At 37.8% G+C, this 12,682-nt stretch overlaps 1 protein-coding gene across 1 annotated transcript; it reads right to left on the bottom strand.

The window, feature by feature from the left end:
- Positions 1 to 31: 31 nt before the first annotated feature.
- Positions 32 to 7,863, bottom strand: lg3h12orf4 (linkage group 3 C12orf4 homolog). The gene is made up of 14 exons (XM_057329652.1): positions 7,822 to 7,863; positions 7,164 to 7,347; positions 6,924 to 7,069; positions 6,183 to 6,364; positions 5,833 to 5,932; positions 5,616 to 5,737; positions 5,200 to 5,306; positions 4,734 to 4,931; positions 4,487 to 4,615; positions 4,041 to 4,112; positions 3,764 to 3,966; positions 2,040 to 2,097; positions 1,741 to 1,808; positions 32 to 1,333 (listed from the first exon to the last, which is right to left on the bottom strand). The coding sequence occupies exons 2-14, from the start codon at positions 7,339 to 7,341 to the stop codon at positions 1,241 to 1,243; spliced, it is 1,656 nt and encodes a 551-aa protein (XP_057185635.1). The 5' UTR covers positions 7,342 to 7,347; positions 7,822 to 7,863; the 3' UTR covers positions 32 to 1,240.
- Positions 7,864 to 12,682: the final 4,819 nt, after the last annotated feature.

The raw sequence follows: 12,682 nt of genomic DNA, 5'->3' as shown, positions 1-12,682 counted from the left end.
AAAATCGAAAAGCATAAATACACAGTTGAGAAATATAATCAATTTGTAAATAAGCATACACAACCATGTTTATTTACATACGTATTATGTATAACAGAATCAGTGGGCCAGAGGTGGGAGTAAACTAACAAATTAGTATGAATGCATTAGTGTCAATACATCAAACTTAATTGATGAAGTTCATCGAATATACAATGACATTTGTATTCATTGTAATGACATTTAGCAATGAACTGATGTCATTACCATGCCAGTGGTCTCGAACAAAAGACTGATGGGAATGCAAATGCTTGAAACCTTAGATTAGCCCTGCTTGGCAACTTTGTATTGTAATGTACTCATTAGGTAAAATCTCACAAAAGACTTAATTGAAACTAGTTAACTTGCAGATTCTTTTTGTTAAGGCATTAAAAATAAATTACAAAAACATATTTTCCCACTAGTCTGTTATTCGTTATAACACTATGAAGATACAATATAAATGCTGGGTTGTTTCAATCCAATAGCTGGTTTAAATTAAGTAATTAACCTAGAAAAAGTCCATATTTGACCCAACCATAGATTGAAACAACCCGGCATTTTATAAGAATGCACTTTTTCAAGACACCACTTGCAACAAATGACCAAAAAGGGAAACATTTGTAAGATTCACAATAAAAAAATACAGTTGAAATTCCTTTCATGTTTTACGAAACACACAAGCAATGACCCACTTCACACAGTTTAAATATAACTGCATACATGCCAGTGCCAATCACTTATAATACTCAGATGCCTGGTTTCATCTGACATTTGGAATCAGCAGCTTTAGTTACCTCAATCCTGCTGTAAAGAGCTCCAAGACAGCGCCATCTGGAGTTTCTGGCGAGTAACGAAGACACAGAGGCCAAAGGTGCTTGACTGCAATGCAGCACAAATGCACAGCTTGTCTTGGCATTACCTGCTTCCAATGCAGCATTAAGTGAACGCCGATCACAGTATCACAGCTAAATGCATCTGAAAATGCCCTTGAATATTTATCGCACTTTCTGATTCGGAATAAACAAATGATGAATGCCAGTAAACATCTATGATTGAAATAATCAGGACACTGTGCTAAGCCTCTTGAAACAGGCTTGTACACGACATACCAGCACAGTTTTGTCTTTGTGTCTCTGAAAATGAAGCACCTAAAATGATGGGACGTCCTACATATTGGCAGTTGTGATATAAGAAACATGAGTTGCTACTGGTGGCCCGGTCAGCGTTTTGATGTTAGCGTGAGCGTTGAGGAGACTCGGAAGATCTGAGGCAACATGTTGCTCAGCTGGTAGAACATGTCCTCTGAGATACTCTGATGATAAAGCATAATCAGTAAGTTCACAGATTAATGACACATCATTGTTTATGGAAGAACAGAAAGGAAATAAACTAGTCAATAAAAACATTCATTAACACCAATTATTCAAAACACACGATCACAGTTTATATCATGATGATAAAGACCAGCTAGCCGCACGCTATCTTTTACATAAGCTATACAGTATGACTACTACCCTGTGTGTGGGTGTAGCGTTATTTTAAATGGTAAAACATGCAGATTTTAATGTCTCTCCTGAGCCTATTAGCATGTTCTAATACATGATGGTCTGATAATACAGACTAAGTAATGACGGATTCTTTAAATTACCAGCATTTCTTTTTTAAATAGTCACTACTGAAAAGAAGAGATTGTTGTACATTAAAGACACCAAAGCTTACCTGTGGAACAAGGAACTGGACAGTCCGTGAGATTCCTCCATCCCAGGAGGCCATTTCCATCATAAAACCTGGACAAAGGAGAATCAAATGTATATTGTTACGAACAGGAAAACATCCACATTAATGGTTACAAATAATTAGTTTCTAATAATGTTTAGATCTACATTGTACACAATAATAAACACAATGTAAACAAATGTTGAAAACTAATGCTATGCATTGTTGTGGGTTGCATGTTTCTCTTCATTCAAACCGTCAGTGCAACAGTGAATTTCTATATTTGAGCGTTGCTTGCTCACCTTTTACACACTTGAAGACTAGCTCAGCTCGTTTCAGACACCAGGGAATAGTCATCTCCTGTACAGAAAAGAGAGAGAGAGAGAGAGAGAAAGAGAGAGAGAGGAATGCATACATTTACTTTAATCATAATATCAAATATACAAATAATGTTGCAATCAACAATATGAGACGGCAAGTCACGTTCCCATTAGTTTGATCCTAACAATCCGTGTGACCAGAGATGAAAATATACTAGATCCAACATTTTAGCCCAACAACGCCTGCCTCTGGCACACAGTTCCCGTTCAGATGAAAAACATTTCCTGAACCATGAACATTCCTCAACATCGGGCTGTGGTCAGAGAGGCTGTGACTGAGGTTTTAATTTCACCCAAAACGACGCTGGTCAGTCCAACTGGCCTGGTCTAAAATAGACCACTTCTAAATTAGACGACAGAGTTTTGAGGTTCAGCATCCAAACCACTCCATTTTAAAACACCGCCTGTACGCAACAAGCGAAGAAGAAAATGTATCAGGTTTTGTAAGTTGCCTAAATGTGGTACGGCCATACCGCAGCATCTATTTGATGACAGAAAAGTGGGAGAGTTCAATTCGATCAGGGTTCAGAACACATGTTTTGGTCTCAGGTTTATATAACAGACATGCTGTGATCTGTCAGTTAGGTCAATATTAACCACAGATAAGCATAACTGTATAGGAAATTGTATAAAAAATGTTTTGGTAATATGTAGTGTGACCAGAGGAAGCAGGTGTTTAAAAGGGGACTGAATTTGAGAAGATATTGTACAATTGGCTATTTGTATTGCTTGGCTTTTGTGTTTAAATATTCAAGAACCAAATGCCAACACGAGAGCCCGAAAACATTTGTGATGGCAGCTGGCAGATGAATGCTCTGAAACGCCCTTTGAATGTAAAAAGTTATGGATTCCTATAATAGAAATGCTGAGGTTAAGTGGGGTTACACTGGGGCCATGTGTAAAAACTGTGTGCAACAACTCACTTCCAGATCGCAATATTCCATTCACAGAAGGTTACAAGCTTTGGTCACCTTACAAAATTCAGACCTTGAAACAATTCCATGACTCTCTTCACAAGTTTGAATACGTTTGAAAATACAAAAATAATTTTGATGTTGTTCCAAACCTATATACATTTCTTATAGCAACCCTATGGAACTTTTGCTCACGGGTTCCTCCATGTGGTTGATAAGCGCAATTGTCTGTTACTAGTGTTGTAAATAGTGTCACTGTATAAGCTTCCCCGTGGTCAGCGCAATAAACTTGAGTTTGTTTACTAAGCTGATGGAACCGGCGAATGCAGAAACGTTGTTTGGAAACCATGTGGTACTCTTCCGCAAGCATTTACAGAGTGTGTTTGTAGCTGCTATGAGGCTGCTCAGTAGCAGTGGCAGTAGAATTCGTCTGGTTAAGAGTTGTTCTACCACTGAAATATTTTACAGACATTATTTTAAGGTCGAAAAACTACATTGTGTTGCTTTAAGTGAAAGAGAAAAGGAGATAGAGACATAAATGTTAGCTATATTGACAGTCTCAATCACCATTCACTTTCATTGTGTGAAGAAAGACGCAATTCAACGTAATGGTTTTAATCCTTAAAATCCACCCTTTGTGATCCATAGAAGAAAGTTATACAGGTTCATAAAACTATGAGAAAACATGAGGTAAACTTTTTTTTTAATACGACTTCACACTCTCTTTCTTACCTCAGACATGTCGTGCACCAGCAGCAGTGGGATAGTGATGGTGGTGATGTCATGAGTGCAACAGACTTTCAGGATGTTCCTTAGGCCCATGATGGCCGGGTCACGGGCTGTGATGTTCCCCGAACGCACGTTATCATCCACACAGAGGTGAAACATAATATGAACCTCAGACAGGTTCGAATGGCGGCTGATGTAGTATTCACCTACAAAGAAACTATTATAATGACCTTTGACACGTATCAGAGCTAAAAGTATATGATAATGCAATTTAATTTACCTGGAAGAATGTTGGAAGAATTTCTGTCTATAATCTTATTTTTGTCTTCGCTACCTCCATTTCTTGGCATCTCTATAAGAAAGTCAACAAATTTTCTGTATTAAAAATAAAGGCACGCATTATCATGCATATGTGCAACAAAAAATAAATCTAGGAGACGTGGGTGATTTCATTCTCAATAACAAATACATTCCAATGTTCATTAGGTACGTAACAGTTATCATAAACAATCAGCAAAATGCAAAACTATGTTAGCACATTATTTCCTCTGGCCAAACATTTGCGCATCTCGAAAAAAATGTGTATAGAGTTACACTGTAGTTAGCCCCAGTCGAATGAAACTAAACACTTCCTCGCGGAAGGATTGAAGTTGGGTATCTGATGGTGCAATGCAGAGGTGCTGGTTTTGGATGGACACAAACACACACAGTTGTTCCGTCACTCACCCGGCTGCCCTTTCTTCTTGCCGCTGCGCTGAGCTCGGGCATACAGCACCACCTGCTGGATGATTTCCAGCTGCTCATCCAGCCTAGGAAAGTGGAAATCCGTGCATTCTTGGGACACTGTGGCAAAGTCTGATAACATAGAAAGAAATAATGAGGCAATTTTACTCAATGCAAAATAATAAACCTTGCGTTTTTTTAGAGGTGAATTCTGATTGGCTCCTTTAGACTTGTGTCAAAGTGGCTGTACCTCTTTTGATGCCGCTGTATGAGTTGACTCTGTTGTCGACCAGCAGCACCAGGCCGCAGAGTGATGTGGAGTACAGCGAGAGAGCGGTCTGCAGTCGCCGCAGTTTCACCCCACTGCTGCTATGGCGACGGTGCTTACAAAAGTCCAGCACGTCAGATCGCACCAGCCGCAGGTTGTGCATGGTCTTAAGCTGAGCCCCTGAACAATATATATCAGTAGCCATATCTATTACATTTTTATTCATTTATTTAGATGCATCAATGCCCTTATGTGTGTGTCCTAAATGTTTATACTTAGTGTACATCGCATTGGCTCATGTTACAAGTGCAAACAGGCACAAAATTGTGTTTCAATAACTCAGAAAACAGCTTGAAAGTGGGCGTAAATTACTTTAAACCCATTTGTAGTGAGCAGGTATTTTTACATTTCGTCTTGTACTGCCGGGGTTGCCAAGAAGATGCAATACCTAAGTGGATGGTGAAGCTCTCCTCCAGCTGTCGCTGTTCCTCGAAGATCCGAGCCCCCGCCTCCCCTCCCTCCCCAAGCTGTCCGGACTGCACCTTGAGCTCCTCTCTGAAACACAAATAACAGTCTCACTTTCTGAAGTCTCGCAATCAATCACAACAACAAATACAGTTGTTCACTAAATATGATGTCGCTGTCAAAAGTGACGCTGACGTGAAATCTGATTGGCCAGTAGTGATACATCTAATCTAATGTAGTACATTACTGGAATCTGCTGATTAGCATGCTATATAAGTGCAATTAGTGCTGACATTACACCAGATATCTTTTTATATGTTAAAATATTATATTTATACTATCTATTTTTTAATGACAGAAAGGCTGGCTCTCTGTATCTTCTTACTATCCTATACTCACGTGATTGAGCTGTTATTAGGATTCTGAAGGTCTCGATGAAGCTTCATCACCCACTCTTGATACTCTTGTTTCTGGATACCTGTAACTTGTTTCAGTTCACTGGCCCACTTGTTTTCCAGAACCTTTTTTGTCAGAACATACCAAACAGACACAAGCCATGATGTTCTTCATTACTCTAGTAAACCGAAGAGGTTTCAAGAGTTTTCATTTGTTTCACCTGTTGTGCCTCAAAGTGCTGGGCAGCCACTGTATTTACATCTTGGTCACATAAAGTCTTTCCAAGCTCCTGCATGACTTTATCCATCTCTGCAGCCTGCCTGTGAGAATATATTCAAGTGTAAATTTACACTAGCAGTAAAAAGAAAGAACATAATTAAAAATATGATCAAGTTTTTTAAGAAACATCAACGGACAAAACATTTGGGACTTGATATACTCTGCAATAAAAAACAACAGTTTCTTCTTTTAATCTTTGCACCTGTTAACTAAAGAATATGTTAAAATCATCCAAATTACAATCCTTGACATTTTCCTTCCTTAAACAGAATTGCAGTAGGACACACACACCTCTCTTGAAGTTTCTTGAGTTCCATGTCTCTCTCACTGATAAGCTCAGAGACGCTGACAAAGTAACTGTGTTCCAGATTGAGGAGGGTCTCTGAGGCTGGAGAGTGGATCAGTTCGTGATATACACTGGCAAAATCCTCATCCCAGCTGGCTTCCTCAGGACGGGCATGTTCCAATGTAGTCTACATATGGAAATTACACAATATACAGAAATGGATAAAACAGAAAATGATGGGTGTGCGGTTTCGGGCATATTTTTGCATTCATATATTTAAGTCACGGCTTTCATGGTGGAAATCTTCATTGCTTCAGAAATAAAAACATAGGAATCTATACGTAAACAAAGACAAGGTGGTGGATAAAAGGCAATTCGATGGGTTTTAAATAGATTGGAGAGCATCCATGTGTTTATGGAAGGGGGTGGATTCTGTTTTCTTTTTAAAGGTTCCACTGGTGCAAGTGGAAGCAGAATTCAAAGTGCAATACTTTGAAGTGCAAATGCAGATGGTCTGCTTGTCCTGCTTAAATGTGGAAACATGATAGATGTTCTGTTTCAAAGGAATTTCATGCACAGGCAGAGTATGTTTCTTGACTGATTTAAAATAAACTGAAGCATCTCCTAAACAATAAAGAACCATGTTACATTTCCATTAACGTTAAATTAGCTACCACCTAATAGTTCACCTAAACAAAGGTTATGTAAAGTATCAAGTAGTTAATGGGTTGAAATTGCGTTCTTACCTCAGAATAAGCCTTGGCCCATACATTTGTAAGTTTGTTGATATCGACCTCTCCTGTAGTGAGCCTCTGCAGAGCTGCTTCTGCATCCCTGTCATAGTCCACCAACGTTTCCCTTTCTGTGAAACTGACCAGTCTTGTTTTCAATTCTAAAATGAAGAATATAAGATGATATACAGTAATTCACATGTTTGTGTTTCATTACATGTTTAAATATAGTCATATTTGCTTTTATACATTTACCATTTTCAACGAAACAGGGGATATTATGAAGCAGGACTATCCGTCCATGAAGATCATTAACATTTTCTTTAAGCGGGAACTGAAGCGGTACTTTGAGGACACAGTGATGTTTTCCTGCTTTGAACTCAAACACAAACTCCTTTTCGATAGTGTTGGTTTTCCTTTTGTTTTTCCTCATTTTCACCTGTAATTTGAATACACACTTTACATAGCAAAGATAAGAGGATTCTCCCTGGTAAGATGCGAATGCCAACTAATTAAATCAAAATATAAAACTAACAAGAATAAATGATGAATTATAATTAGGATAAAATATACAATAACATTTTGTTGTGTGGCAAAACAACACGCAATAGGTTTTATACACTACATTCTGCAGTGGTGCTTATCTAAACAGCTCTGGTAATATGGTCGTGATTTAATGCGGCTAGTTTTAAAGATGCAAGTAACGTTAAGTGTACACATTTCAATGGTGTAAATTACAAATGTAACGTTACACTAAACACATCACATTTTCTGTGCTCGGTGACGAGCTCCAGACATATTGCAGAACACGCAACGAACGCATAGTAAATCAAAAAATAATATTTTATTTAAATATTGTGCTTTAATATTTTAATTATTAGCGTATTTCTAGTTAATTCTACAACATTATTACCCCGCAAGCGACTTCCGACTTCCCTCCACTTGGTGTCAGCTGACCGGCTATTTTACCGTCGGTATCAGCAGTTTCCACATGAAATGAGTAAAACTGAATGTTGAAAATATGACGTAGCCTGCACGAAATTATGTTTTTGTTTTTACTTAGATTATTCTATGATGTTTTGACCAATATTTCTGTAGGTTAATTGCATTTATATTATTTGTTGAAAGTGTTTCGTTCAAAGCGTAGCTATCGAACAGCACAACAAGGCCATTCACTTGAGCGTTTATCATGGTTTTGTAACGCACTATTCGATATTTTTATCGTTTAACGTTAATGGTATATACTGTGGATATAAAAGTAGTCTAATATAAAACAACACGATATAATTATTGTATAATGGTTTTAGCCCATTAACTCTTCTTCGTGCTACAATAGTCTAAAAATGTGTTTCTTATCTTGCGTCACTGTATCATTCAGGAGAGGGACAGTGTTGTCATTGAAAAGGTGCATGAGGTGTGAATACAAGATTTGTTCTCTGTTACATAAACAAGACCCACATTAAAGATGCATGCCGTAACGTTATCTGTTACAGGCCGAGTGACACATGTGTCGAGCTCTATGTCTCTTGAAGTCTAAATCACGCACAGCACTCTTTTTAATCCATGAGGAATATATGAGGGCAAACATGTCCGTGACATAATTAAATAAATACGATGCAAAATGCCTTTGCTCGTGAAATGTTTTACGTTGATGTCAAAGCGTTCAACTTTCAGCCTCCAGCAATCGCACGTGGGAGTTGCGCCCCCTGCCTGCGGCCCGCATCCGTGGACCGAGAGTTATCGCCCTGCGCGTTTCATTTGATTTATTTTGGCATAATTTGTCCTGGATCCTTTTAAACTGTACCGAGAATATCAAGGATGGTGTACATTTGCTTAAGACCTCTGTGACACAAGTGGACTATGGACTGAAAGTAAGTGGATAACGTTTTACAGTGTCAGATGCAGCTTGTTGGTGTAGTTAGTTAAAGGCTTTCAATACATTTAAACTTTTCTTGTATTTTTTTGTCTATTAGATAAGCTATCTTTATTATTATGATATGTTGCTGGGGTTTAAAAAGGTTTACACAAATACATGCAGTTATAGGTTTTGGCGAATCAATCTAATTTCATCCAGTGGGGGTCAGTAGCAGCATGCAGTATAGTCTACAGCCAGTGCACTGCATAGACATGCCAACATCTGTGGGGAAAACACTACCAATAGAAATGCTAAGTAAAATTATAATAAAAATACATTTATTCTCCCATTTTTTTAGAAATAAAGGGCAACACTTTACAGCATAAGTTTGCATTTGTTAACAATGAACGCATTTAGCTTACATGAACTAACAATGAACAATACATCTACAGCATTTATTAATCTTTGTGCACCATGAACTAACATGAATGACTTTATTGACATTAACTAATATTAACAAAACTACTTTGCCCATTGTTAGTTCATGTTAGTTAACCCATTTACTAATGTTAACAAATACAACCTTGCTGTAAAGTGTTAGATAACAAATAACTAGAAGATTACACTGCATTGTATTGAACTGATTTCCTTTTTTATGTAATTCTATCTCTGAGCAGAAAACCTGTACAGAAGAAAACCGAAAAGGATGAATCATAGCAATTATACACCATAACGGGCTTATAAATGAACATCTGTTCTTTTTTCTTTCACACTTCATCACGGCTCTAATTCTTTAAGTTATTTTTACTCTGTGTGGGCTGATTTGGAAATGATGCGTTATGTCTCTAGGCTTTGTGTTAATTGCACCCAATACCTGTGTTTTGATCATTACCATTTCTCTATGACTTTTTTAGAAGTCTACCACCTCACGAACAGAGTTGGGTAAGTTACTCTGAAAAAGTAATTAATTACTAGTTACTAATTACATATTCAGTAGAGTAATTCGATTACTGTACAAATTACTCTCTCCAAAAAGTATTTAATTACTTTTTACTAATTACTTTCTATATCTTATATCAACCTTGATTCAAGGTGATTCAAGGATGATTCAAGTGATTCAAGGATGATTCAAGTGATTCAAGGTGATTCAAGGATGATTCAAGTGATTCAAGGATGGACATGAAACGGCTCTTTTAATTCATTCAAATAAATAAAATAAAACTACATAAAGTAGTATTATTAAATAACCAAAGTATTACAAATCTGAGAAAGATAAATGAATGAATGCATTTAAAAGTTAGACTTTGAATTTTAATGTATATTCAAGTATTGTATTTAATTCAATTACATCAGAAGTAACTGTAATTAAATTACAGAAAAAATAAGAGTAATCCCTTACTTTACTTTTTCAAGGGAAAAGTAATTAAATTACAGTAACTAATTACTTAGTAACTAGTTACACCCAACACTGCTCACGAAACACAGTCTACACTAGTATCCCAGTGCTGTGCTAGATACCACTGTGACGCAAGGCTAAACCTATAAAGCAGTTACAACGTACCATAGGTCTATTTTTGCTGAAGTACTACAAACCCCTGAACATCTGTTTAAAAAAAATACAGTCATAAATTTTGTAATGCAATGGCGGGCATGTGAGGACTGTCCTGGGACCGGTGGACACGCTGTACTTGTGAATGGGAGCACTGGTGGCATTTTGTTTAATGACTGACCTGTTCCACTGCAGAAAGAATAATGAAGCCTACTACAGCACCCTGCATGTTCAGCACTACCTACTTTAATAACATTAAACACATGACTGTGGAATAGAAACTGAGCACAGCATGCCGTGTTATACTGTAGTTTCAGTATACAGGAAAAACTGTGAAATCTTTTTTTTGAGTGGCTCTCAGTAAATCGGACGGCAACAAGCATTGCAAAATGATGTGTTTCTTTTCTTTCAATCTAAAAAAGATCCTCACAGTGCATCACTTGAATACGTCAGCTGGCTGACAAATTGGAACATTTGTTTTTGAAGAAGCTCACTTCAATCAAAATGAGAGGCAGGAAAGACCTTGAGGCACGCAAGTCTCTGAGCACCCACTTCTGCTCAACGAGTGCTGCTGCCATGGAAACATTTGGTGCTTTGGAACAGGGACTGGTTGCTAGTTTTAATTCTTTTCGTTGAAGTGTTGTGTTCTCGCCATTCTTTTGACCGTGGGACACATTGACCGTATGTGCCGCATCTGAATATGGCGCTGTGCTCTCATTGGCTCTAGTTTGGCGAGGAACATACCGTCCATCTGCACTTACTGCTACATGTTTTCTAAATTAAGCCTGGCAAGATTTATGTCAAGCTTTAAAAGCGAGTTCGATATGAGATTTCGGACTGGTGCGTCGTGAGTATATTGTTAGGGTTAGAATTAGGTCTTTCTGTGATTGTATTGGGATATTATGTAGTAGTTTAGTATTCAGCGGATGATTTTTTGTAAGCAAATTACAGTACACTTAAAGGGATATTTCATCACTTTTCAACCTCATGTCATTCAAAACCTGTAGATGAATCTTTCTTCTCTGTAACACACTAAAAGATATTTTGAGAAATGTCTCAGTGGTTTCGTGTCCATACTGTGTAAGTCAATGGGGGCCAATATTGTTTGGTTATCAACGTTCTTCAAAATATCTTCTTTTGTGTTCTGCAGAAGAAAGAAAGTCATACAGGTTAGGAATGACATAAGGGTGAATAAATGATGAAATACTTTTTAGTTCTGGGTTAACTATCCCGATAATACAGAAACAATCAACATGAAGCAAAACTTCAGTTGAAGCAGGTTGAAGGGCAGGGTTTGATGACATCATCATAATACCTTCAGTACATTCTGTATTAGATTACAAAAATATTTTTTATTAGTTTGCATATGCACGGATCAAAACCATTCACAACATGGCTGATGTGTTCTGCATGAGCAAATAAGTAGTTTGATATCACGTTGACGTACCAGGTTGTCCATATTTTTCATTATGCAATGCTCATAAATAAAGTTCAAATCAGGCAATCATAAAGATGTCCATCTCAAGTGGAATATGTTGACCATTTTGGCATCTGACAAACTGTGTTGGCTGGTCCCAGGCAGACTGCGGAGATCTCCTGCGGTGTTTAATGATACAGTCATTATCGAGATGAAGTCCTTACCCCCATAAAGTTTCTTATGGGAACTTGCCCCACACCCGATTGATATCAGATGCTCTGAACTTAACCCGACAATTTAGACGTGCCTCACCTCTGCTGCGTTGCGGTGATGATTCTGTGCCAGAGAGCAGCAGGTTTCACCGTACACACATCTGATTTACATGATAAGGTCAGCCAGTGTTGCACACATTGCATTTTAAAGTTAAATTAATTACTTGCTTGAACAGACAAAATAGTTTATTCCAAGAGCAGTTACATTAGCCACATTTTCCTGATTATAAGTTTTACAGTACCCTTGTTTCTGAGCCAACAGAGCCACCTTTATAACTGCCCTCTGAATTATTGACCATCTGGTTATGAATGACCGCGTTCCCTGGCATTCACCGGTGCCCTCTGGAACATCCCTAACCATGTGATTGGCATGCCAGCTCACGTGATCGACTGAACCAACTTCCCCTTTGTTCTTCCGTCAACAGTGATGTTTTTGTGACCATTAACTGTTACTGTATCCGTAATATTGTTTAAGCTGACATGACTCCTCCCCCTTGCAAAGAACACAGCTCTGTGGACAGCTGGGTTGCCCCCCTCACCCTAACAAGGCGTAATTGGATTTGGAACAGATTTAGGGTTTACTTCTTTTTAATGAGGCTGTATCATTGTCAGAGTAAACTTCAATACGGTTGACATGCTCAAACTCATACAAATACTGACTATTTAACAATATAGCATGTA

This window comes from Triplophysa rosa, linkage group LG3, assembly GCF_024868665.1.
Source record: "Triplophysa rosa linkage group LG3, Trosa_1v2, whole genome shotgun sequence".
NCBI classification, from domain to species: domain Eukaryota; kingdom Metazoa; phylum Chordata; class Actinopteri; order Cypriniformes; family Nemacheilidae; genus Triplophysa; species Triplophysa rosa.
The sequence above is the reverse complement of the archived record's forward strand: the minus strand, read 5'-3'. Positions and strand labels throughout refer to the sequence as shown.

Excerpts from the sequence above, each read along its gene's own strand:
- lg3h12orf4 (XM_057329652.1), bottom strand. The coding sequence starts at position 7,341 with ATGAGGAAAAACAAAAGGAAAACCAACACTATCGAAAAGGAGTTTGTG. Across the intron at positions 5,307-5,615 it reads CCTAATAACAGCTCAATCAC|AGAGGAGCTCAAGGTGCAGT; the intron begins GTGAGTATAGGA and ends TTTGTGTTTCAG. Across the intron at positions 4,616-4,733 it reads ATACAGCGGCATCAAAAGAG|ACTTTGCCACAGTGTCCCAA; the intron begins GTACAGCCACTT and ends CTATGTTATCAG.